General features: G+C 40.8%; 1 protein-coding gene across 1 annotated transcript in view; it reads left to right on the forward strand.

The window, feature by feature from the left end:
- Positions 1 to 25,178, forward strand: part of LOC145415053 (uncharacterized) — a 680,222-nt gene that overhangs the window by 126,898 nt on the left and 528,146 nt on the right. The window contains 1 exon segment of the mRNA XM_080284468.1: positions 11,069 to 11,170. Within this exon segment, the coding sequence (XP_080140594.1) occupies positions 11,069 to 11,170 (102 nt within the window).

Consider the following 25,178-nt stretch of genomic DNA (forward strand, 5'->3'; position numbering starts at 1 on the left):
CATGTCCTTTGTCCGGTCCTTGGTTGTCATCGTTTGGTCAGTCCTTGTCCGAGGCTCATTGTTTGTTTTTTTTAGTTAGTTGTTTTCCGGGGAGGGGCACTAACCCTCCGCCAACCCTTTTAGTTGCCTTTTACGACAAGCAGGGATTCTGGGGGAGTATTCTTGGTTAAAGACACTGGTGTATAATTCAGGGGTTCTTCCCTGTTTCCTCCCTTATAAATTAGTACCACATTTGCCCTCTTCCATTCTTGTGGCACTTTCCCCTCTTCCAGAGAACACATGATTAAACTGTGAATTTTATCCGCCAGTTGTTCTCTGCATTCCTTCAGTACCCAATTACAAATTCCATCAGGTCCTGGGGCTTTCCTTACATCTTGAGTTTCCAGTAATTTATACACTTCCTGTACCTCCACTTTTATATCTTTTATCACCAGTACATTTCTAGTCACTCCCTCCCCTTCCACAAACTCTTTTTCATTAGTGAAAACCTATTGGAAACATTTGTTCATTATTTCAGCTTGCATTGCTGCATCTTTATAGACCTCTTCTTTTACTTTCAGTTTGGTAATTCCTTCCTTTTGTTTCAGTTTGCCATTAACAAATCTATAAAACGGTTTGGGTTCATCCTTGCATTTGTCTGTTGTACCTTTTTCAAAATTCCTTTCTTCTTCTCTACATATTCTTGTGTATTCATTTCTAGTTTTTATTATATTCTTCCTTTGTTGTTACCTCTCTTTCTCCAGTTGTTCCACGCCTTATCTCTCTTTTTTTGCTATCATACACCTTCTATTAAACCACTCCTTTTTCCTGTTTTCTTTCCCCCTTACTCTTGGTACAAATTTTTCCACTTCCAAATTATAGAGGTCTAGAAAGATATCCCACTTCCTCTGTATCTCTCTTGTTTCTCTGAATTTTCTCCAATCCACATTTTGAAGAAATATTCTGAATCCTGTAAAATTTCCTTTTCCAAAATTGTATTTTCCCTGCCTATGAAGCTTGTCTCTTGGCTTGACGTTCCCTATTATCATCTGGAACTCAATGACCACATGATCACTTTCTCTATAGGACAGAAATATTTCAATGATTCTATTACATCGGGTTCTTTGGTAAACAGTAAATCTAACCTTGCTGATGTGTCCTCACCTCGGAACCGTGTCTCTTCTTTGACCCATTGCGTCATCACATTATTCATTATTATATTTAATAATATAGTGCCCCACGAATACTCGCTGCCTCCTGAATCCCATTCCTCCCAGTTCACCTCTTTACAGTTAAAGTCACCCACCAAAATTATACAATTGCTTTTCTCAATTATTTTTTGTAAATAACTAGCCATATCTGACAACATCTCTTGGTATTCATCATCATTCGATGCTCTCGGCTTATGGGGAATATACACTACCGTCATATCTCTCTTAACATTCTCTCCAGTTTCTAATTTCATATACCTGTATATCACTTCAGCCCTGCCTTCTCCCATTTCCACGGTATCTACATTTATGTTGTTCTTCACTGCTATCATCACTCCTCCTCCCTTTTTTTCTTTTCTGTCTTTTCTCCACAGTTTGTATTTACCATCTCCGAAATGAACATCAATATCTTCTCTTAATTTGGTCTCTACAAAGCACAGGACATCAGGTTCATGTTCCCTCAAGAAATCGTTGATTTCAAGCCTTGCCGATGTTAAACCATCAACATTAGTATATACCACCTTCAAATTAATGTTTTTTACACCCTCTTCTCTCCTTCTCTCAGTCGGTACCTCTTCCTCAATTTCTGATCTTTCATATCCATCCCCCTTATTTTCCTTCACTTCTGTTTCCTTACATACCACTTCCTTACTTTCATATCCATCACTCTTCAAAAAAAAAGTATTACATTCTTCCCCTGTCCTCTTCTCATTTTTTTCCTTTACTTGTTCCTTCAATGATTTAAAAACTTCTCTTTCTGCTTCATTCAAATATTTTCTTATTATAATATTTTCCATCCCTGCCTCCTTGCTTAGTTTCCAGGTCGCTTTAAGTATATCATTTACAACACTTTCTGATGACAACTTGACTCTCATTGGTCTTGTTTCCCCTTTCTTATAAGGCCCTATCCTCCTTTCTTCCTCAATTTCTTTTACCCACTTGTCTCCTTCGGGATCAATCTTGCAAAATATTCTTCTCACCAGGTTCGTGTCTTTCTCGAGTCTCACGGATCTAACCTTTTCTTCCTCCTCCCTGTTTCCAAATATTACCATACATCTGTTCCTTTCAACAGTTTCTCTCTCTGTTTTCTCATTTTTCTTCAGTATTTTCACTATATTTTCATCCATTTTTTTTCTTGTTTATTTCCCTTTCTTCCTGGATGATTTCTCTTAAGTTGACCACTTCTTTCTGTTCTTCTTCTACGTGTGCCCACTTTGCCTTATTCTCTTCTAATACACTACTCACCTTCTCCGTTTTATTAGTATTGTCTTCTAGTTTTCTCCTCAATTCGATATTTTCACGCTTCAAATTCCTGATCTCCTCATTCGCCGTCTCATTGGACTGGATCAGACTCTGTATAGTAATCTCAGTATTTTCAGACATGTCTTTTAACACTAGATTCTCTACTTTTTTTTCAAATTCACTAATCCTCATAATCAGTGTTTTAACCAGATCCCTGACATTAGTATTTCTATGAAATCCTGGAAATTCGAGTCCCTCAATGTTTACATTATCGGCCATGTTTGAGATTGGTTACAGTACCAAAACAGCTGTTACCGAAAATACTACAAACATTCATTTGTACTCTTGCCAATAAATCTTTACTTTTTTGGTAGTCTATCTATCTATCTATCTATCTATTGCCAGACGCCTCAATCCCATTTGGGGTGGCCACAAACAAATCGCCTCCAAGTCGCCCTGTCCCCCGCCATTTCACTGCCCTGCTCCCAACTCACACATCCCTCTCTCATATACCTCTCCACGCCATCCCTCCATCTCATCCTCGGCCTCCCCCTCCCTCTTCCCCCCTCCACCTCACTCACATACACTCTCTTCGTCAGTCTTTCACCCTCCATCCTCTCCACATGGCCAAACCACCTCAGTGTGTTCCTCATAACGCTTCCTATCACATCCACATCCACACCACAACGCTCCTTTATATCCTCATTCGTCAGCCTGTCTCTCCACGTGACTCCACAGATTCCTCTTAAATAACTCATTTCCACTGCTCTCACTCTTGACTTGTGTCCTTCTATCAATGTCCAAGCTTCACTTCCGTACGTTAGAGTTGGTATCACAATACTGTCATGTAGTAACTTTTTCACTTCCATGCTCACTTCCCTGTTTCTTATCACTGCTTTCAAGGAACCAGCAACCTTTCTTCCCTGCTGTACCCTTTCAAGCACTTCACCCTCCAAACCTCCATCCTTACTCATCACACTACCCAAATACTTAAACGTACTCACATTTTCCAATTCCTCACCATCTAACCTCGCTGTACATTCACTAACTTCACCTCTCTCAGAGACCATCACTTTACTCTTCCCTACATTCACCTTTAGGTTCCGTTTCTTACACACTCTCTCAGACTCATCCACCAAGCCTTGCAGCTCCCCTTCGTCTTCACTCAACAACACAGTATCATCTGCAAACAACAGTACAGGGAGTTTCCAAACACTATCCTCTCTCACCAGGGCCACTCCAACATCCACTACCCTACCTTGTACCTCTTTCATTACCCCATCCATGTACAGATTGAACAACCATGGAGACATGACACATCCCTGTTTCAAACCAACTTTCAAAGAGAAGAATTCACTTAGTTCACCATCCACATGCACTGCAGCCTTCGCACCATCGTACATACTCTTCACAGCATTCAACAACTTCCCATCTACTCCATATATTCTTAACACTTTCCACAATCCTTGTCTATCCACCCTGTCATATGCTTTCTCCAAATCCATGAAAGCCGCATACAACTTCTTTCCCTTCTCTAGAAACTTTTCCACTAAAGATCTAAGAATGAATATCTGATCTACACAACCTCTTCCCTTCCTAAAGCCTCCCTGTTCTTCTCCAACTAATTTCTCTGTTCTTTCTCTAACTCTGTCTATAAGTATCCTACCATACACTTTTCCTATTGTACTAAGAAGACAAATGCCCCTATGATTACCACACACTTCTTTTTCCCCTTTTCCTTTGTACAAGGGAATAATTATACCTGACTTCCAATCCTCCGGGACTCTACCTTCCTCCCTGGCCAATCTGCACATCTTCCACATCCATTCTACTACTATCTCTCCCCCATGCTTCAGCATTTCACCACACACTCCATCAATTCCTGGGGCTTTCCCCGATTTAACTTTCTTCATTGCTTCCACAACTTCTATCCTACTGATTTCTTCCTGTCTTCTCACCTCCCTCCTTCTCCCAGCCATTCCCCAGCCACTTATACTCGCATTACTTCCATCCTCTACGTTCAACAATTCCTTAAAGTGTTCTCTCCATCTGCTCACTCTTTCTCCCTTCTGCACTAGTAATCTACCATTTTTATCTTTCACTCCCCTGCTAACTTCACTTCCTCCCTGTCTTACTCTTTTCACTTCTCTCCAGAACATTTTCCTACAGTCCCTCCACTTTACACTCAAATTCCTTCCAAATTCCTCATCCACTCTCTTCTTACTCTCTCTTACTAATCTTTTCACCTCTCTCTTCCTTTCCACATATAACTCTCTCTTCCGCCTCTCCACTTCTTCCACGCCCCTATTTCTCACCCATTCATTGTATGCTTTCTTCTTTTGTGCCACAGCCTTTTTCACCTCTTCAGTCCACCACGCTGTTCCTTGCACCCCCCTCCGCCTTCTCTTCCTTCCACACACCACATCACATGCTGCACATATTTCTTCTGTAAATATCTTACACACACCTTCCACTTCTCCCATCTGCTCCAATTCATATTTGCCCAATCGTTCCTCCACTTCTCTCTTATACTCTGCCTTTTTCTCATCGTCTTGTAACCTTTCCACTCTCCTTGCAACTACTCCTTCCTCTCGTCTTTCCCTTCTTCTATTCCTCCATCTTACTTGAATTCTAATTCTGGCCACCACCAAGTAGTGGTCAGAAAGTCCACTCCCCCAACCTCTATACACTCTTGCATCCTTTACACATCTTCGCATCGTTTCATCCACACACACATAATCAATCATTGCCTTCCTTTCATTCAGTTCACCACCCACCCTTCTCATCACTCGCCATGTATACCTGTGGATCATTTTATGCCTGAAGAGGGTATTGGCTATCACCAACCCCCTCCCAGCACAAATGTCCACTAACACACTCCCATTCTCATCCATCTCGGCAGGCACACCGCACTCACCAACTATTCCATCTACCATCACATTACCAACTTTACCATTCATATCACCAATCAAAAACACTCTCTCATTCCTTCCAAACTTTTCCATGCACATTTCCACATTTGTCCAGAACTCTTCTCTCACTCTTCTAGCACGATCTTGCGTTGGCGCATACACACACACAATCGCCCACATTTGTATTCCAACTTTCAACTTTACCCACACAATCCTTGACCCAACTGATCCATACTGTCTTATGCTCTTCTTCCATCTTTTACTCACAACTATACACACTCCTTCCTTTGCCCTCTCATTCTCATCTACTCCTGCACATATACCCCATCCATACTCCCATTCTCTCACACTTTCTCCTCTCCATTTTGTTTCAGTTATTCCACATACATCCACTTTCGCACCCTCAAGCACCTGGACAATCTCTCTCTTTCACCTCATCATTCGCTCCTCTTACATTCCATGTACTCATTACCAAGTCCTTTGTCCGGTCCTGGGTCGTCATCGTTTGGTCAGTCCTTTTCCGAGGCTTCTTGTTTGTTTTTTTAGTTAGTTGTTTTCCGGGGAGGGGCACTAACCCTCCGCCAACCCTTTTAGTCTCCTTTTACGACAAACAGGGATACTGGGGGAGTATTCTTGAAAAAACCCCAACCCCCAGGGGTAATCTGTATTAAAATACAGTATTTTAAACTTAAAACAAGACCAAAGGAGACAGGACAAACATAATTCCTGGAAACTACTTAAGGTTTGCAGCGGTGGCTGGGAGCAGTCAAGTTACGTCTGTTCGCTGTGGCTGTTCGCTCATGTGTGTGTGTGGAGAGAGAGAGAAGGGGGGGGATTGAGAAATAAAACAAGTCATGGAGAAAGAGAGAGAGAGAGAGTAGTGAATGGTAGATGATGCAACTGAAATCTGATGTATGCAGGTGAGTGTTGCTTGCTGATAATAAACACAAGATTTCCTGATTTGCAGTTGTTTAAGGTCTGTGAGTGCCATGCTTTGATAATTGATAAGAGAGAAGCCATGTCTTAATGGAGAAGCTGATTCCCAGTGTGATATGATGAATGGAGAGAGACCTGAATTGGAAAGGGAGTGTACTTATTCCTTGGTGCAGTAATAAAAACAAGAGCTAATTACAAAGAAAGGGGCAAGTAGAGGCATGAATGAGAGCTATGGAAATGGGGTTATTGATGAACATATATGAAGTGCATTAGTTAGAGTGTACAAGATGTGATTAGTGAAAGATGTGGAGGAAGGAGACAGTAGAGCTGATGAATGTGTGTGCAGATGATATGGTAGATTGAGAGAAGATACAAATAGGGTGGTGAAATGGGAATCTGTGTGTGAGCCAGAAGGTGGGAGGAGGTTTGGTAGGCCAAGAAAATGGTGGATTGATATGATTTATTAGTATGAGAGAAAGTGAGGTTTGGAGTCAAGTAAGTGAATTGACGGTAATGAGTGAGTGAGCTGTCTGATTGAACTTTTGTGCTAAGTAATGCGAATCACTTCCTTTTTTTTTTTTAATGTGCTGATCATCGTGCCTGCAGGGTAGAGCTTGAATGGTAAGTAAATGGGTGTGTGGCCATTTTACTGACGGTGCTATTAATTAGTTCTTCTATCTTATACAGCGAGTGCTCACATAAAGGGTGATCCTATAGCACAAAACTCACATAACATGGGAGGCAAAATTTGATGTCCAACTACAGTCGCAGTGCGAAAATGATAGACATTACACTGGTGGAGGAAGCTCCTCATCTTTTTTAACACCATACTACGTGGCAACGTTAGACAACGCCGCCAGAGACCCCAGATTATGGTTCATACAGTCATAATGCAGCAAACTAGGGTCAGAACATGGTGAAAACAGACACAACACAGCCAGTGATAGTTATAGCGCGGGTTGCATCAGCGTATGACGTATTGCTATCTTGTGTCTGCGCAGGATGTCATTATGGTCCACTGAGCATTCTTGCCCCAGTTGAGCCTACCCTCTCCTCATGCTCTGGCTGCACACGTGCTCTGTGTGATCTTTGCTCTTTTTTTTTTTTTTTTTTTGGTCATGGAACCCCACGCCACCTCCCTCCAGCAAACTCACAACCTCTTCCATTCCAGGTGAGGATTCCTCTAGCATTTGTATATAATGAAGTCATTATTAGGTAGGTAAATGTCCTGAAAAAAATAAATAAATAAAAAAAATAAAAATTACCCCAAAAGGTGAACCTGGGGCTGGCTTAGGTACCATGAAACCCTTTAACATGTAAACATATGGCCTTATAATGCAGTATTCTCATAAATTGGGACCTTCCGGGTACAATATTCCCTCGTTATGTGAGCACTTGTTGTACTTGTCTTTTCTTGCTTTGTGGACCCCAACTCACCCTTATGCCACTCTTAGAGGAAGGGAGGGGGGGAAGAGGTCAAAATGATGATGATGATGAAGTGCGAGGCACATAATGGCAATGATGTTGCTGGAAGGAAGCATGGTGGCCAGTAAGAAAAATTTAAAGAACACACATGACTGGTCAAAACATGAAGAGCCAGGTGTGATTAGTTACTCGCTATGTTTGCACTGTGGCCAGAAGCCACAGATACATATTCCATTACTCAGTGTAGCAAGTACTTTTCAGTTTATTTTCAAGTGTATTGGAGTAAAAGTACTGTATTTGAAAACCATTCTTAAGTAAAAGTAATAAAAGAAATATGTACTTTTGAAAAAGTCATTACTGCACACACACAGATTCTGTGCATACAGTACTCCAGTAAATTTACTCCATTACATTACAACTCTGGTGAAATCCAAAAATTTTCCCAAATCCTCCTTTTGGCCCTCTCAAAAAATTTTAACCCATCCTCCCCCCCACTAATCATACCTAATATATATTATTGTGGTAAACATACAACCTCTAGGAACATCACTTTCCATAAAAAAGGGTTAATTAGAGTGAACAAAGTGGTAAATAAGTGGCGTTCACTTTCCATGGCAAGGGATGGAGTGATGCTTGGGTGTTGGGAAGGGGTGTACATGAGGCGGAGGGGCTGATTTCTGGGATATTCCTGTGCAAACCAGAATCTTTCCCATGGAACAAGAATCAGGGTAGGGCTTACTGGTATCTCTCAGTGTAAATGGTGAAAAGCACATATGGAACCTGCACAGTTGGAGGGGGTCACTGAACACTGGTAAAGCCCATTTATGGCACATATATGGCTAACTGGGTAACCTTTAGGTGAAGTTTTCATTTAATTGACTCTGTACAGTATTAACCCCTGCTAGGCTGACTCTTTGTAAGGTAGTTTACTTCCCGAGTCATTGTTTTATAACCTCTGTAAATTGTACCTCGTATGAGACTTGCAGTTTGACCCGTGCAGATCTTTGTCGTGCCTTATGCAAGGTCTGCAGCTTGGTAAGGGTTAATGGTTTTGGATACTATCAGGGGTTAGCTTGTTGGTCACCTTCCAGGATGGTGTGGAGATGTTCCCAATGACCACCCAACAGGACACTGGGAAATGGCAGATCAAACATCATCAGATGTGCACTGTGAGAGACTGAATCTACAAATACCCTTTAGAATACAGTTTAAGGCTGGTCCTGTGACCACCCCAAGTTTTGGTGAGGGAGGCTAGCCCTTTGGTCACTCTCCAAGACATAGTTTGGGGCTTGCCCTGATCTCACCCCCCCACCCCCACAAGTGGTCTGCATTGATCTTTGGACCAATTTGTTGTCAGTTCCCAGTGCAGTTGTTTAAGGGTGCAAAGGCAGCCTGGCATGTGGAAAATGAATTTGGTGAATTGTTTTGTTTGAATATTGGCGTTAAACAGGGATGCTTCATGTGTTCATGATGTTTAATAAATAAATAGATGGTGTTGTAAAAGAAATACTGTACTATACAAAGTAGGACAGTGGATGTTGGAGTATCCTTAGTGAGAGAAGTTAGCGTTAGACAGCACCCTGCACTGATAATGTGTGCTGATGATACTGTCTTGTTAAGTGAAGATAAGTGGGAATTGGAAGGCATGGTGAATAAATTTGCAAGGGTGTGTAAGAAATCTATCTGTCTGTCTGTTGCCAGACACTTTAATCCCACAAGGAGTGATCACTAACAAATCGCCTCCATGTCACCCTGTCCCATGCCATTTCACTGCCCTGCTCCTAGCTCACATCCCACTCTCTCATATACCTCTTCACTCCATTCCTTCATCTCATCCATGGACTCCCCCTCCCTCTCCCCCTCTCCATCTCACTCACATACACTCTCCTTGTCAGTCTCTTGCTCTCCATCCTCTCCACATGACCAAACCACCTCAGTGTGTTTCTCTTAACACTTCCTATCACATCCACATCCACATCACAATGCTCCTTCACTTCCTCATTTGTCAGTCTGTCTCTTCATGTACTCCACATGCTCCTCTCAAATAACTCATTTCCATTGCTCTCATTCTTGACTTGTGTCCCCTCAACAAGGTCCAATCTTCACTTTCATATGTTAGAGTTGGTATCACAATACTGCCATGCAGGAACTTTTTCACTTCCATGCTCACTTCCCTGTTTCTTAGCACTGCTTTCAAAGAACCAACAACCCTGCTTCCTTGATGTCCTACACTCCTCATGGGACAACGTAGGATTGGATGATGGATGGATGGATGGATGTACCGTTTCAAGCACTTCATCCTCTAATCTTCCATCCTTACTCATCACACTACCCAAGTACTTAAATGCACTCACATTTTCCATTTCCTCCTCATCCAGCCTCACTGTACATTCAGTGACTTCATATCTCTCAAAGACCATAACTTTACTCTTCTCTGCGTTCACCTTTAGATTCTGTTTCTTACACACTCTCCCAAACTCATTCACCAAACCTTGCAGCTCCCCTTCGTCTTCACTTAACAACACAGCATCATCTGCAAACAACAGTACAGGGAGTTTCCACACACTGCCCACTCTCATTAGGGCTGCTCCAATATCTACTGCCCTACCTTTTATCTCTTTTATAACCCCATCCATGTACAGATGAAAAAACCATGGAGACATTACACATCCCTGTTTCAATCCAACCTTCAAATAGAAAAATTAATTCAATTCACTGTGTAGGAAATGGAATTTAAAAACGAATGTAGTAAAAGGCAAAATTTAAGATCTTCGAGGGGAATTAAGTCGCAAAGTGCATAGTGAGACTCAGTGGTTAGCAAATGGAGAATGTTGGTGCCTTGAAACATTTAATCACCAATGGTGTGATGAGCAGGGATTGAAGTTTAGAAGAAAGGATACAGCAGAGAAGGAAGGTTGCAGATATGCTGAAGGAAGTGATAAAGAATAGGAAAGTGAGCATGGAAGTAAGAAGTCGTTGTATGACAGTATTGTGATGTCTGTTCTAATGTATGGATGTGAAGCATGGACTGTGTTGGAAGGACAAGAATCAGGAGTGAGAGGAGTAGAAATGAGTTTATTTGAGAGAAACATGTGAAGTTATATGGAGACATGGACAGTTGATGAAAAGGGCATATGTAGGTGTTTGAGTGGTGTCAGGTGTTCAAGCCTGTGTAATCCACCCACCCCCACCCACCCATTACACATGCCAGGATACTTATGGTTTCGGCATTAAAAATACGTTGCAATATGCTGACCTTTATTTTTAAAAAAAGAAAAAAAAAGAAAAAAAAAAAAAGAAACATTACTTTTTTAAAAGTTATTATGTACTGTGATATAGTATTATGTGTAAGTTGTGTTTCAGGCGAGGGTGGGGAGAGTCGGTGTCTGGCCCAGCGCAGGTGTGGGGGAGAGGCTCAGGGGGAGCTACACTGGATCATCGATGTTCCAGCCATCCTCCCCAGAGGTATGTCTCTCATATTTCCCAGAATACCAGCACTACCATACAGTACTAATGTCACTATAATTTTCATAATATTGCCTATACCTCATACCAATTAATCTGGCCAGGCATGTATGGCAATATTGTTCCTGCTGAGACTCTGATTGGCTGGAGATGTTTGTTCAATTTCGTTGTTGCTTAAACTGATCTCTCTTTATTATGAGATATGATACTGAGTTTGTCGACGATACAATTGTCAAAAGCAATAAGAAGTCCGTTATATACAGTACTTAACAACAATGAAATTTGCGTAGAAAGATAGAAATATGAGTCAACAAAGTATTATAACAGTCCAAGTCAAGGTCAGCATTCAAACAGTTCCTTTAAATCTCCGACACTCGATAATATAACAGAAAATTAAGGAAACCTGCTTAATCTAAGCGTTGGTGTAACACACATTTAAATTTTAAGATCAGTCCGCACCCTTAAATCGTGCCACAACTCTGAATAATTAAAAATTCTAATGAAAAGACGAGACGTGCGGGGAGGGAGGTTTGAAAAAATTGCGAAAATCAAAGTTGGCTAAAGGAAAACTATATCATTATATCTCCTCTATTATCACAGTACTGACTGATCTTAAAATTTAAATGTGTGTTACACCAACGCTTAGATTAAGCAGGTTTCCTTATTTTTCTGTTATATTATCGAGTGTCGGAGATTTAAAGGAACTGTTCGAATGCTGACCTTGACTTGGACTGTTATAATACTTTGTTAACTCATATTTCTATCTCCCTATGCAAATTTCATTGTTGTTAAGTATATAACAGATTTCTTATTGCTTTTGACGATTGTATTGTCGACAAAACTCAGTATCATATCCGCTAATAAAGAGAGTATCGTTTTAAGCAACAACGAAATCAAACAAACACCTCCAGCCAATCAGAATCTCGGCAGGAACAGTGTTGCCGTACATGCCTGGCCAGATTAATTAGTATGAGGTATAGGTTTTAATGGTTCGTTACTGATATTTGTTATTCATATTGGGTGTTTTTGGTTGCAATATTTTATTACTGTATTGAATAAGTTTCCCATCAAGAACTTTAATATATTAACCTATTGTTGGTAGAGATATGAATGTACGTGTCCTCAGATCCATCTTGTACTAATGGAGGCATCAGATTACACCATGCAGTGTTGAGAATATTAGGTATTGCTTTTTTGATAGTGGATGAAATGGTGATATCTGAACTTCCTGCACACTAGGACATAAGGAAAAGATAACTGCAGCAGGACTGGTGGCTAGACAACAAGAGAAAGATGAGGATAGCTCAGAAGCCTCATAAACAGTAACTCATTAAATTTTACCATTCATACATCTCCTTACTAAATGTTAAGTATTCAAACACACACACACACACACACACACACACACACACAGACGGAGAAACAGCCGGAGAGAGCAGACGTCCCAGCCATCGCTGCTAACTTTAAGTAGTTTCAGGAATTTTGTCTGTCCTGTCTCCTAAGGTCTTGTTTTAAATTTAAAATTAATGAAAGTTAATAGACTACCAAAAATGTAAAGATTTATTGGCTACAGTATACATGAATGGTTGTAGTTTTTTTCGGTAACAGCTGTTTTGGTACTTAACCAACATCAAACATGGCCGAAAATGTAAACATTGAGGGACTCGAATTTCAAGGATTTGATACAAATACCAATGTCATGGACCTGGTTAAAACATTAATTATGAGGATTAGTGAACTTGAAAAGAAAGTAGAGAATCTAGTGATAAAGGATGTGTCTGAAAATACGGATACTACCATACAGAGTCTGATCCAATCCAGTGAAACAGCGAATGAAGAGATTAGGAACTTGAAGCGTGAAAATGTTGAATTGAGGAGGAAACTAGAAGAGAGTACTAATAAAACGGAGAAGGTGAGTAGTTTATTAGAAGAGCATAAGGCAAAGTGGGCACACATAGAAGAAGAACAGAAAGAAATGGTCAGCTTAAGAGAGATCATTCAGGAAGAAAGGGAAATGAACAAGAAAAAAATGGAAGAAAATGTAGTGAAAATACTGAAGAAAAAAGAGAAAATAGTGAGAAAAACTGTAGAAAGGAACAGATGTGTGGTAGTATTTGGAAACAGGGAAGAGGAAGAAAAGGTTAGGTTGGTAAGACTCGAGAGAGACACGAACCTGGTGAGAGGAATATTAGGCAAGATTGACCCCGAAGGAGACAAGTGGGTAAAAGAAATTGAGGAAGTAAGGAGGATAGGGCCTTATAAGAAAGGGGAAACAAGACCAATGAGAGTCAAGTTTACATCAGAAAGTGTAATAAATGAGATACTTAAAGTGACCTGGAAATTAAGCAAAGAGGCGGGGATGGAAAATATTATAATAAGAAAAGATCTGAATGAAGAAGAAAGAGAAGTTTTAAAATCATTAAGGGATGAAGTAAAGGAAAATAATGTTAAGAGGACAGAGGAAGAATGTAATACTTTTTTTGGGAGAGTATTGGATATGAAAGTAAGGAAATGGTATTTAAGGAAATAGAAGTGAAGGAAAATAAGGGGGATGGTTGTGAAAGATCAGAAGTTGAGGAAGTGGTACGGACAGAGAGCAGGAGAGAAGAGGGTATTAAAAACGTCAAAAATAATATGAAGGTGATATATACTAATGTTGATGGTTTCATATCGACAAGGATCGAAATTAACGATTTCTTGAGAGAACATGAACCTGATGTCATGTGCTTTGTAGAGACCAAATTAAGAGAAGATATTGATGTTCATTTCGGAGATGTTAAATACAAACTGTGGAGAAAAGACAGAAAAGAAAAAAAGGGAGGAGGAGTGATGATAGCAGTGAAGAACAACATAAATGTAGATACTGTGGAAATGGGAGAAGGCAGGGCTGAAGTGATATACAGGTATATGAAATTAGAAACTGGAGAGAATGTTAAGAGAGATATGGCGGTAGTGTATGTTCCCCCAAAGACGAGAGCATGGAAGGATGACGAATACCATGAGATGTTGTCAGATATGGCTAGCTATTTGCAAAAAATAATTGAGAAAAGCAATAATATAATTTTGGTGGGTGACTTTAACTGTAAAGAGGTGAACTGGGAGGAATGGTACTCGGGAGGCAGCGAGGATTCGTGGGGCACTATGTTATTAAATATAATAATGAATAATGTGATGACGCAATAGGTCAAAGAAAAGACACTGTTTCGAGGTGAGGACACATCAGCAAGGTTAGATTTACTGTTCACCAAAGAACCCGATGTAATAGAATCATTGAAATATCTCTGTCCTTTAGGAAAAAGTGATCATGTGGTCATTGAGTTCCAGATGTTAATAGGGAACGTCGAGCCAAGAGACGAGCTTCATAGACAGGGAAGATACAACTTTGGGAAAGCAAATTTTACAGGATTGAGAAACTTTTTTGAAAATGCAGATTGGAGAAAATTCAAAGAAACAAGAGAGATACAGAGGAAGTGGGATATCTTTCTAGACCTCTATAATTTGGGAGTGGAAAAATTTGTACCAAGAGTAAGAGGGAAAGGAAACAGGAAAAAGGAGTGGTTTAATAGAAGGTGTATGATAGCAAAAAAAGATAGAGATAAGGCGTGGAACAATTGGAGAAAGAGAGGTAACAACAGAACAAAGGAAGAATATAAAAGAACAAGAAATGAATACACAAGAATACGTAGAGAAGAAGAAAGGAGTTTTGAAAAAGGTATAATAGACAAATGTAAGGTTGAACCCAAACTGTTTTATAGATTTGTTAATGGCAAACTGAAACAAAAGGAAGGAATCACCAAACTGAAAGTAGAAGGAGAGATCTTTAAGGATGCCGCAGTGCAAGCAGAAATAATGAACAAACGTTTCCAGTCAGTTTTCACTAAAGAAAAGGAGCTTGTGGAAGGGGAGGGAGTGATTAGAAATGTTCCGGTGATGAAAGATATAATAGTGGAGGTACAGGAAGTGTATAAATTACTGGAAACTCAAGATGTAAGGAAAGCCCCAGGACCTGATGGAATTTCTGATTGGGTATTGAAGGAATGCAGAGAACAACTGGCGGATAAAATTCACAGTTTAATAGTATGCTCACTGGAAGAGGGGAAAGTCCCACAAGAATGGAAGAGGGCAAATGTGGTACCAATTTACAAGGGAGGAAACAGGGAAGAACCCCTGAATTATAGACCTGGTCTCTAACCAGCATGGTCGCAAAATTGTGTGAGAGAGTCCTGAAAGACAGATGGATAAAATATCTGGAAGAGATGAATATTTTGGCTGAATGTCAGTTTGGATTCAGAAGTGGAAGGTCATGTGTTTCTAACTTGTTGAGATTTTACTCAAGAGCGATTGACGTGGTACAGGAGAGAGATGGTTGGGTGGATTGTGTGTACTTAGACTTAGAAAAGGCCTTTGACAAGGTACCTCATAAGAGACTAATGTGGAAACTAGAATATATAGGAGGACTGAAGGGGAAACTTCTGGAATGGATGAGAGACTTTTTGAGAGACAGACAAATGAGGACAGTAATAAAGGATAGGATGTCTGGATGGAGGGAAGTAACAAGTGGAGTCCCTCAAGGCTCAGTGTTGGCGCCAGTAATGTTCCTGATTTACGTAAATGATATGGTAGATGGAGTGAACAGTTATGCAAGTCTGTTTGCTGATGATGTAAAGATCTTGAGGAAGATAGAGGTTGAGGAGGATTTTAAAATACTGCAGGAGGATTTGGATAGGATACACAATTGGAGCCGGACGTGGGAAATGAAATTTAATGTAAAGAAATGTAAAATATTGGAAATGGGTAAAAGTACCAGGAGGCCATCACTGAATTATTTGTTGGGTAATGAACTAATCACAAAAAGGAGAGAAGAGAAAGATTTGGGAGTGCTGGTCCAAGATAGTTTGTCACCAGAAAAGCACATTAACAAGACAGTTAGAGAGACTTATAAACTCTTGACTAACATAAGAGTAGCATTTCATTATATGGATGAGGAGATGATGAAAAAATTGATAGTGGCCATGATCCGCCCCAGGTTAGAATATGCAGCGGTAGTGTGGTCCCCACACAAAAAGAAAGATATAAACAAGATTGAGAGAATACAAAGAACAGCAACCAAGATGGTCCCCAGTCTGACAGACCTGTCATACAGAGAGAGGCTGGAAAAACTGGATTTGCCTTCCTTAGAGGAAAGGAGAAAGAGGGGAGACATGATTGCAGTGTTCAGGACCATGGTGGGAGTAGATAAAATTGACAAAGAAGATCTGTTTGTATGGGATAAGAGAGCAACAAGAGGACACGGAATGAAATTGAAAAAGTCAAGCTGCTTGAAGGATATCAATAAATATAGCTTTCCTTACAGAAGTATAGACTTATGGAATAGCCTGGACAAAGAGATCGTCCAGTCTAAAAACTTAAACAAGTTTAAAGCTAAACTTGACTTATTGAGAAACAGCGACAGAAACCCACGAGAATAATACATTCCGTGTACAGGAAACCCTCATTATACGATGGGGTTCCGTTCCTGAAAACCCCATTGTAAAGCAATCCATCGTATAGTAATCCCATTATAACATGGAGTCAATGGGGATACGTTCCCAGATGTGCCTAACCTTTCACATACACACACCTTAGCACTCACATACATGAAATATCCTTATGTTTAAACATTTAAAGTAACACATTAATAGTGAATAAAGAGAAAAAAGCATGAAAACTACAGTATACAGTAGATCTTACCTTTACTGAAGCAAGCAACGGTTGTTTATGTGGTTCCTGGACAATTCGGCATGAAGTCGACAATTCGCCATGAAGTCGACAATTCGTCGTCATAATATGGACGTTCCCCGTCAGGACAATTCCCCGTCATTCTATAAACATACTTATTACTGATTAACTGATACTTTAATAACTAATTCTCAGGAGGATCTATCAAAGTCTGTTTTCATTCAGTAGCATTGGCTTTGGATATCACTTGTAAGTTGCACTTTTAGACAATATTTAACTTGTTTCTACCTTGCTGTAGTTGACTTTGAATTATGTTCTAGCGTCACCCACAGCTGTTTTCATTAATTTCCATTGGTACTACAACATCCTGGGTATATTTTAAAACGACTTTGAAGAGGTACAAGTACAGTACTAAAAAACTAGTGTACTTCCTAAATAAACTGATATGAAAATAAATGACGGGGAATCATCCTGACGATGAAAAGTCCCGATGGCGAATTGTCTTGTTATTGTTGTGATGACGAATTGACTTGATGGCGAAATATCCCGAAACATTTATATAGACGTAACATGAAGGTTATTTGTATAATTCCAAAGTATGTCGATCGTTCACTTAAGGTAATTAGGCATTTATATAAATGCCAATGTCTCGTATGTAGCCTTATGCTAAGATGAAGGATCGACCATAAATCAGCTGATTCACGTTTCAATATATTATTATTTTTCATTTAATGCCCATGATTTGATGCCATATTTTACATTTACTATATAAACAGTAAACCACCATCACTTTTATAACTTACATAATTAAAAAACTAGTGTACTTTCTAAATAAACTGATACGTAAATAAGTGATGGGGAATCGTCCTGACGGTGAATTGTCCCTACTCGGCCTCACAGTCACAGGGACTCACAGTCCTCACTCATCAATGTCAGAACTGCCTGGCTGGGCAGGGCTAGCTAATGAGGCTGGACCGGTGGACAAGTGTGTGTGGTCTAATGCCGACAGTGTGAGGACGTTTTTGTTGCATTTGCACATTTGCTGTTCACTGAGCCGCGGATGATCCATCGTTGTTGCAAATCGTTCCCATTGTATAGTGGGCATAGGGTACTAAAATTTTGACATTGTATAAGCGAAATATCGTACAATGAGGCATTGTATAATGAGGGTTTACTGTATATCACAATTAGATATATTAGGTAAATACTTAAATATTTGGAATGACTTAGACAAAGGGGTGGTGCATGAGAAAAACATTCATGTGTGTAAAGGTAGACTTGATAAATGTGGATATAGAGACAGGACAACTGGGTGGTGCATGAGAAAAACATTCATGTGTGTAAAGGTAGACTTGATAAATGTGGATATAGAGACAGGACAACTGGGTGGTGCATGAGAAAAACATTCATGTGTGTAAAGGTAGACTTGATAAATGTGGATATGGAGACAGGACAACACGAGCATTGCTCAATTCCTGTATACTACAAATAGGTAAATACAAATAGGTAAATATACACACACACACACACACACACACACACACACACACACACACACACACACACACACACACACTGGCAGCGAGAGAAGACGGACGCACATCACTGCACTCTGCTGCTGGTCATACCTAAGAGTATCTATATTGAGTCATGCTCAGTACTAAGCTAAATTAAGTAATGATTTAATATACTAGAGCAAGTACAGGCAAAAAGTGTAGTCCAGAGAATGTATACAGCAAAGATCAGTGCTCCAAGGAATTCACTGAGGCAAGTCAAGCATCAGGGTGTTGTCACACCACAACAAGGCAGGTAGCAGGGAGATGCCAGATTGTAAGTAGAAATTATCTTTCAGTAAGATGGAGTACTTTCCAGAAGTGTCACTAGTAGGTAAGAGATGGGATAAAAATAGAAAATTGAATGGTAAATATGGAGAACTGTTTGGAATGCAAATATACGGTATAAATTAGTGGAGAAAGTGAATAACTGGAGAAAACATTTCAGCTGGAAATAGAGGCAGTCAGAAAGGAACTATGCCTACAGAAGGAAAAAAATGAATAATTAGTATAGGAAATAAACGGAAAAGACGCAACAATACATGAGTTGTCAGTTGAGGTAGACTCACTGAGAAAGAAAACAAATGAAATGGGGAGTACAGTGGTCATCCATGAGAGGCTTTTGGAGGAGTTCAAAAATGATACAGATAAAATTAAGCAAACAAGTAGTCTGATAGAACAAAGTAGTGATAATAAAGAGAATATAACTCAGGTAAATGAAATTATGAGAAATTGCACAGATGAAGTACAAAGTAAGGTACATAGGCTGAGGTTTTAAAAGAGTTAAAAAACAAGGTTGAAGAAAGAAGTTTAAGGAAGGAAGTGAGAGTATTCATTAAAAACAGCCAAAGCCGATTAAGGAATCAGCTGAGCTCAACAAATCTGTAGTAATCACTGGTAAAGATGAAGAAGAAATCGTTTTCGTTTTCGAAGGCTCCAACATGCTTCCATGCGTCGGCCTTGGTCACCAGGCGGCTCTTCATGCTGCTCGATCTCTGGCAGCTTCCCTATTTAGTCCCTCAACCCTGAGGTCACACTGAGTGACCTTGTCCCAGGTCTTTTTCAGTCTGCCTTTCACTACCCAACCCCCAACATTAACACTTCACACTTTCTACACCCAGTTATCATCCCCCATCCTCTCCACATGCACAGACCATCTCAGTGTACCTCTCCTCATCAGAACACCAAAACACTCCAGTACCATCCTACCTTTCAACTCTTCCATCATAAACCTAGGCCCCCCAGGCTTTGCACTCAAGGACACACTGCACATCCAGCTAATCATTGCCATTCTTGCACGTTTGAGCCTGCGAATGTCCTCTTCCTTTACTGCCCAGGACTCGCTACCATAAACATTACTCTCCTAACACATGCCACATACAAAGATCCCTTAGCATGGAGGGAGAGCCCTCTCAATGTTAGGAGAGGCTATAGCTCCCTGAACTTCTTCCAATCACTCCTCACTCTAGCCACAGAGCTAGCTCTTACCCCACCTCCAGCACATAACATGTCTCCAAGATAACAAAACTCGTCCACACGCTCAAGAGACTCACCAGTGAGTTCAGTCCTTTCACACCTGACATTATCCACAAGATAATGCTGATTTCATGCACACATGACATCATCATTATCTTGCAGTCTTCCTCTAATACCACTACATTTCCTATGCACCGACTTATCACAAATGCTGCACAGGATGGAATTACTTCCCACACACTTGTGACAGATTGCACATGGCCACTATCCCTCCACTTTGACAGTCCTACCCTCAGCCCTAGATGCCATCACTTTTGTTTTGTCTGCATTTACTTATAAGGGTAAATGATGATCTAGGAAAAAAAATAAATGCGAAGTACTCTAAAAATAGGGAGTTATTCTGGAAAGAGGTGTGGAAATGTAAAAGTGAAAGTGGAAAGAAATGTGATGGTGTGAAGGATGTAGGTGGTAGATTATTAACCGATGGGGATGAAGCAAGAACTAGATGGAAAGAACATTTTGAAAGCCTGATGAATGGGAATAGAGAAAGCAGAGCGACTGTAAACATGATTGGTTTGGGGGTTGTGCAGAGAAGGAATTCAGTGCCAGGAGACGTGACACTCGCACAGGTGAAGAGTGCTGTGAAACAGCTGAAAAATGGGAAAGCACCTGGGGTTGATGAGGTCTATGCAGAGATGCTTAAGTGTAGTGGAGAGAGTGGAATGAAGTGCTTGTTAGAGATATGTAAGAAGGCATGGATGAGTGAAACTGTGCCTGCAGAGTGGAAAAAGGCTGTGATTGTGCCCTAGTACAAAAATAAAGGTGAGCGAAGTCAGTGCACGACTTATCATGGCATAAGTTTATTGAGTGTGGTAGGGAAGGTATATGGAAGAATTATTATAGAGAAAGTAAGAGAGATATCAGAAGTCCTAGTGAGTGATGAACAGGATGGCTTTAGGAGTGGCAGAGGATGTGTGGATCAGATATTTGCAGTGAGACAGATTGCTGAGAAGGCTTGTGAGAAGGACCATAAGGTGTTTATGGCATTCATGAATCTGGAACAAGCATACAACAAAGTGGACAGAGAAGGATTGTGGAAAGCTTTGTGCATGTATGGTGTAAATAGTAAGCTGCTAGGTGCCGTCAGGAATTTTTATGATGGCAGTGAAGGATGTATAAGGGTCAATGGGCACCTAAATGAATGGTTCACGATCAGTGTTGTGTGATGTCACCTTGGTTGTTCAGTATATATATATATATATATATATATATATATATATATATATATGGATAGGGTAATGAGAGATGGAAAAACACAAGTACAGTAATGAAGAGAGGGATGGTGTTGGTAATGAATGGTGATGGATGGAATATCTCAAATTTGTTGTATGCTGATGATACACTACCTGCGAGTACCGGACAAGAACAAGGCCAGTGCAGAGTTTTGCTGATGTCTTGAGCATCGTGCCTTGAGGGTAAATGTAGAGAGGGTAGTGTAAAGTGATGGTTATTGAGAGATAAGGTGACCCCCAGTGCAATGTTACAGTGAATGGAGAGAGAGTTCAAATACCTGGATACAGTGATAGAAAAGAGAGGAAAATGTGCAAAAGAAGTGGAAAGTAGAGTGACACAAGGAAGAAAAGTAGCTAGTGCAATGAAGGCCTTGATAAGAAACAGAGGCTTGAGTGTTGCAGCTGCACGGGGCTTACATGGAGTGTTAGTGCCAACTTTAACATATGGATGTGAGGCTATGGTGTGGCATGAAAATAATAAGTCAACAGTAAGAGCAGTGGAAATGGGACTGCTGAGGAATGTATGTGGAGTACAGAAGGTGGATAGGATACAAAATAATGTGATTCGTGAAAGATGTGGAGTAAGGAAGTCAGTGGACACCAGAATTGAAGAGAGTGTACTGAGATGGTATGGTCATGTGGAGAGAATGGATTACAATAGAGTGGTGAAAAAGGTATTTCTGAACAAATCTGAAGGAGGGAGGAGGCAAGGTAGGCCAAGGAGAAAGTGGAGAGAGGTTTGGAAGTTGATGAGGCTAGGGAGCTGACAGGAGATGGAGCTGGCTAGATGAATGTTGTGAGGAGAAGTGCATCATCAGGGATTTGGCACCCCTTTTTAACGTGGCAACGTCTTGATTGACTCAGTCAGATACATTTATGTGAAGCTGCAGAAGATGGTGAATGTTTTTGGTGTATCCGATAGAGCCAGGATTCCAGGGGCTTGAATGATGAGTGAATGGAAGCATAACCCATTGGATTTGGCAAATTTGGGCTATCAGGACTCCTAATACTGCCCTAGGGTGGGAAAGGAGGTCCGGATGATGTTGATGATACACTTAAGCCCTTGTGCCACATACCATCTCTCCACTTCGTAAATCTTTCCTCTGCCTCTCTTTGATTTTCTTCAGTCAACACCAAATCATCAGCATACAACATCTCCCATGGGAGTCCATTTCTGAAGTCATTTGAGAGGGCTTCAGGTACAATGATAAACAACAAGGGGCCCAAGAGTGACCCCTGATGCACACCAGCATTCACGGAAAACTCATCACTCAAATCTCCTTCGACCCTTGTCTGGGTGTGAGCATCCACATACATGGCCATAAAGACCCTAACCAGCCACTCCTCGATCCCAAGCTTTCTCATTGTCCTCTTCACCACCACTCTAGGGACTCCATCAAAGGCTTTCTCCAAATCAACAAAAACAAAGTATAGTTCCCTTTTCATTCCTGTATATTTTTCCTGAAGCTGTTAAACAATGATTGTGGCATCATTGGTCCCTTAGCCTGGCATAAACCCAAACTCCATCTCATCAATATTCATTCTTTTTCTAATCATACCTTCTACAACTCTCCATGATTTTCATTATCTGGTGTAAAAGCTTTATGCATCTATAATATATCTTTCCAGGGCATCGCCCTTCCCCTTGTAAACATTTACAATTACACTTTTCAGCGAGTCATCTGGGACAACACACGCATATATAATCGTATTTATCAGGTCAGTAACTAACCTCACTCCTATATCCCCTAAGGCTTTCAACATCTCAGCAGTCAACCCAGACAAACCTGCTGCCTTCCCCACCTGCATCCTGTTTATCATGTCAGTAATGACCTAGAGCAGCTTGTACAGCACCCTACCCGTATCCCTGACTACCCTGGATAGAGCTCCAACATATTTGACCTCTTCCTTAAAACTAATACCTCTGCTTACACTGTTAATCTTTTCTGTCCGTTGGGCTCCTCCGATCATAACCTTATTACCTTAACCTGTCCTATCGCTCTGGTATGGCCTGTGGACCCTCCAAAGAAATGTTGTCTGTGGCACTTTGGAGCTGTGGACTGGGAGGCCCTGAGGCAGTACTTCTTTGATTTTCTCTGGAATGATTATTGCTTCCATGGCTGGGAACCATCTTAGTGTCCCTTGCGCATTACGGAGGTTATTCTCTCAGACATGGAAGCATACATTCCTTTCTCATATCCTTTGACTAATGCAAGAAAGCCTTGCTTTCATCACACTTGTTCTAATGCTGTCTGCAACTAGGAGAGGGCCTATAAAGGGTACCAGAGCCAACCCACCCCTGAATCGCATCCTTTTTATATTTCTGCCTGGAATCATCCTAAGTCTGTTCTTCGCTCTGCTAAAAATAATTTCATCCGGACTAAATGCTCTCAATTCTCCGACTCGAATTCTTCCCACTCCTTCTAGCACCTTGCCAGAAACCTTTCTAACAACTTTACCTTATCATCCTTCCCTCTTCTTTTCTTCTCTGATGGCTCTGTAGCTATTTCTTCTACTGATAAAGCAGATCTCTTCTCACAGACTTTCTCCTCGAATTCCACCTTAGACAATTCTGGTACTGTTCCTCCATCACTTCCCCCCTCTGACTTCCTCATGGCTGACATTAAAATTTCTTCAGCTGATGTATTTTCTGCCATCACTGGCTGCAATACTAACAAGGCATATGGGCCTGAGGCATTCCCTCTTGTTGTCCTTAAGACCTGTGCTACTGTGCTTGCACCCTGCCTAGGTAAACTCATTCGCCCATGTCTTTCAGCTTGTACCTTTTCTTCTTGTTGGAAGTTTGCTCTCATTCAGTCAGTCCCAAAGAAGGGGGACCATTCCCAACCCTTTAACTATCATCCAATTGCTTTAACACCTGTGTCTCAAAAGTTTTCGACTCTATTCTTAACAGAATAATTTTAAAGCATCTTTCCTATTACAACCTTCTTTCTGATCGTCAGTATGGGTTCCGTCAGGGACGCTCCACAGGCAATCTTCTCATCTACCTTTCAGACTCCTGGTCATCCTCCTTTCGGGACTTTGGCAAAAGCTTTGCCATTGCACTTGACATCTCAAAGGCTTTAGATCGAGTCTGGCATAAATCTTTAATTTCCAAACTCCCTTCTTATGGTTTCTATCCTTCGATCTGTGCCTTAATCTATAGCTTCCTTTCTGGTCATTCTGTAGCTGCTGTTGTAGACAGCCATCGTTCTTCTCCTAGATCTATCAACAGTGGTGTTCCTCAGGGCTCTGTTCTGTCACCAACTCTCTTCTTTTTATTCATCAATCATCTTCTAAGCTGTACATCTAATCCTATCGATTCGTACGCTGATGATTCCACCCTTCACCTTTCCATTTGGTTTCCTAAGTGTCCATTTCAGCATTTACTTCAACAAACAAGGGATGAGGCCATGCCACACTTTCTGTCTGACTTGGCTCGTATCTCTGACTGGGGTAAAAATAGTCTTTAATGCATCAAAGACTCAGTTTTTACACCTATCAGCCCGTCAAAATCTACCACAGGAGTACCCACTAATGTTTAATAATATCCAGCTCAATCCTGCATCATCATTGAACATGCTTGGGGTTTCATTCACACGGGACTTATCTTGGAAAGATCATATTGCATCTCTTGTAGAATCTGCTTCCGAGATATTAGGTGTGCTAAGCTGACTCCATTCCTTCTTTACCCTTGCACAGTTGTTGACTTTATACACGGGTTTTATTCGCCCTTGTTTAGAGTACCACATCACCACGTCACATGCTGCACATATTTCTTCTGTGATGTGGTGTGTGGGAGGAAGAGAAGACAGAGGGGGGTGCAAGGAACAGTGTGGTGGACTGAAGAGGTGAGACAGGCTGTGGCACAAAAGAAGAAAGCATACAATGAATGGGTGAGAAAAAGGGGCGTGGAAGAGGTTGAGAGGCGGAAGAGAGAGTTATATGTAGAAAGAAAGAGGTAAAAAA

The sequence above is a fragment of the Coenobita brevimanus genome, chromosome 101, assembly GCF_032717465.1.
Source record: "Coenobita brevimanus isolate Jiangsu-jjx chromosome 101, ASM3271746v2, whole genome shotgun sequence".
In the NCBI taxonomy this organism is placed as follows: domain Eukaryota; kingdom Metazoa; phylum Arthropoda; class Malacostraca; order Decapoda; family Coenobitidae; genus Coenobita; species Coenobita brevimanus.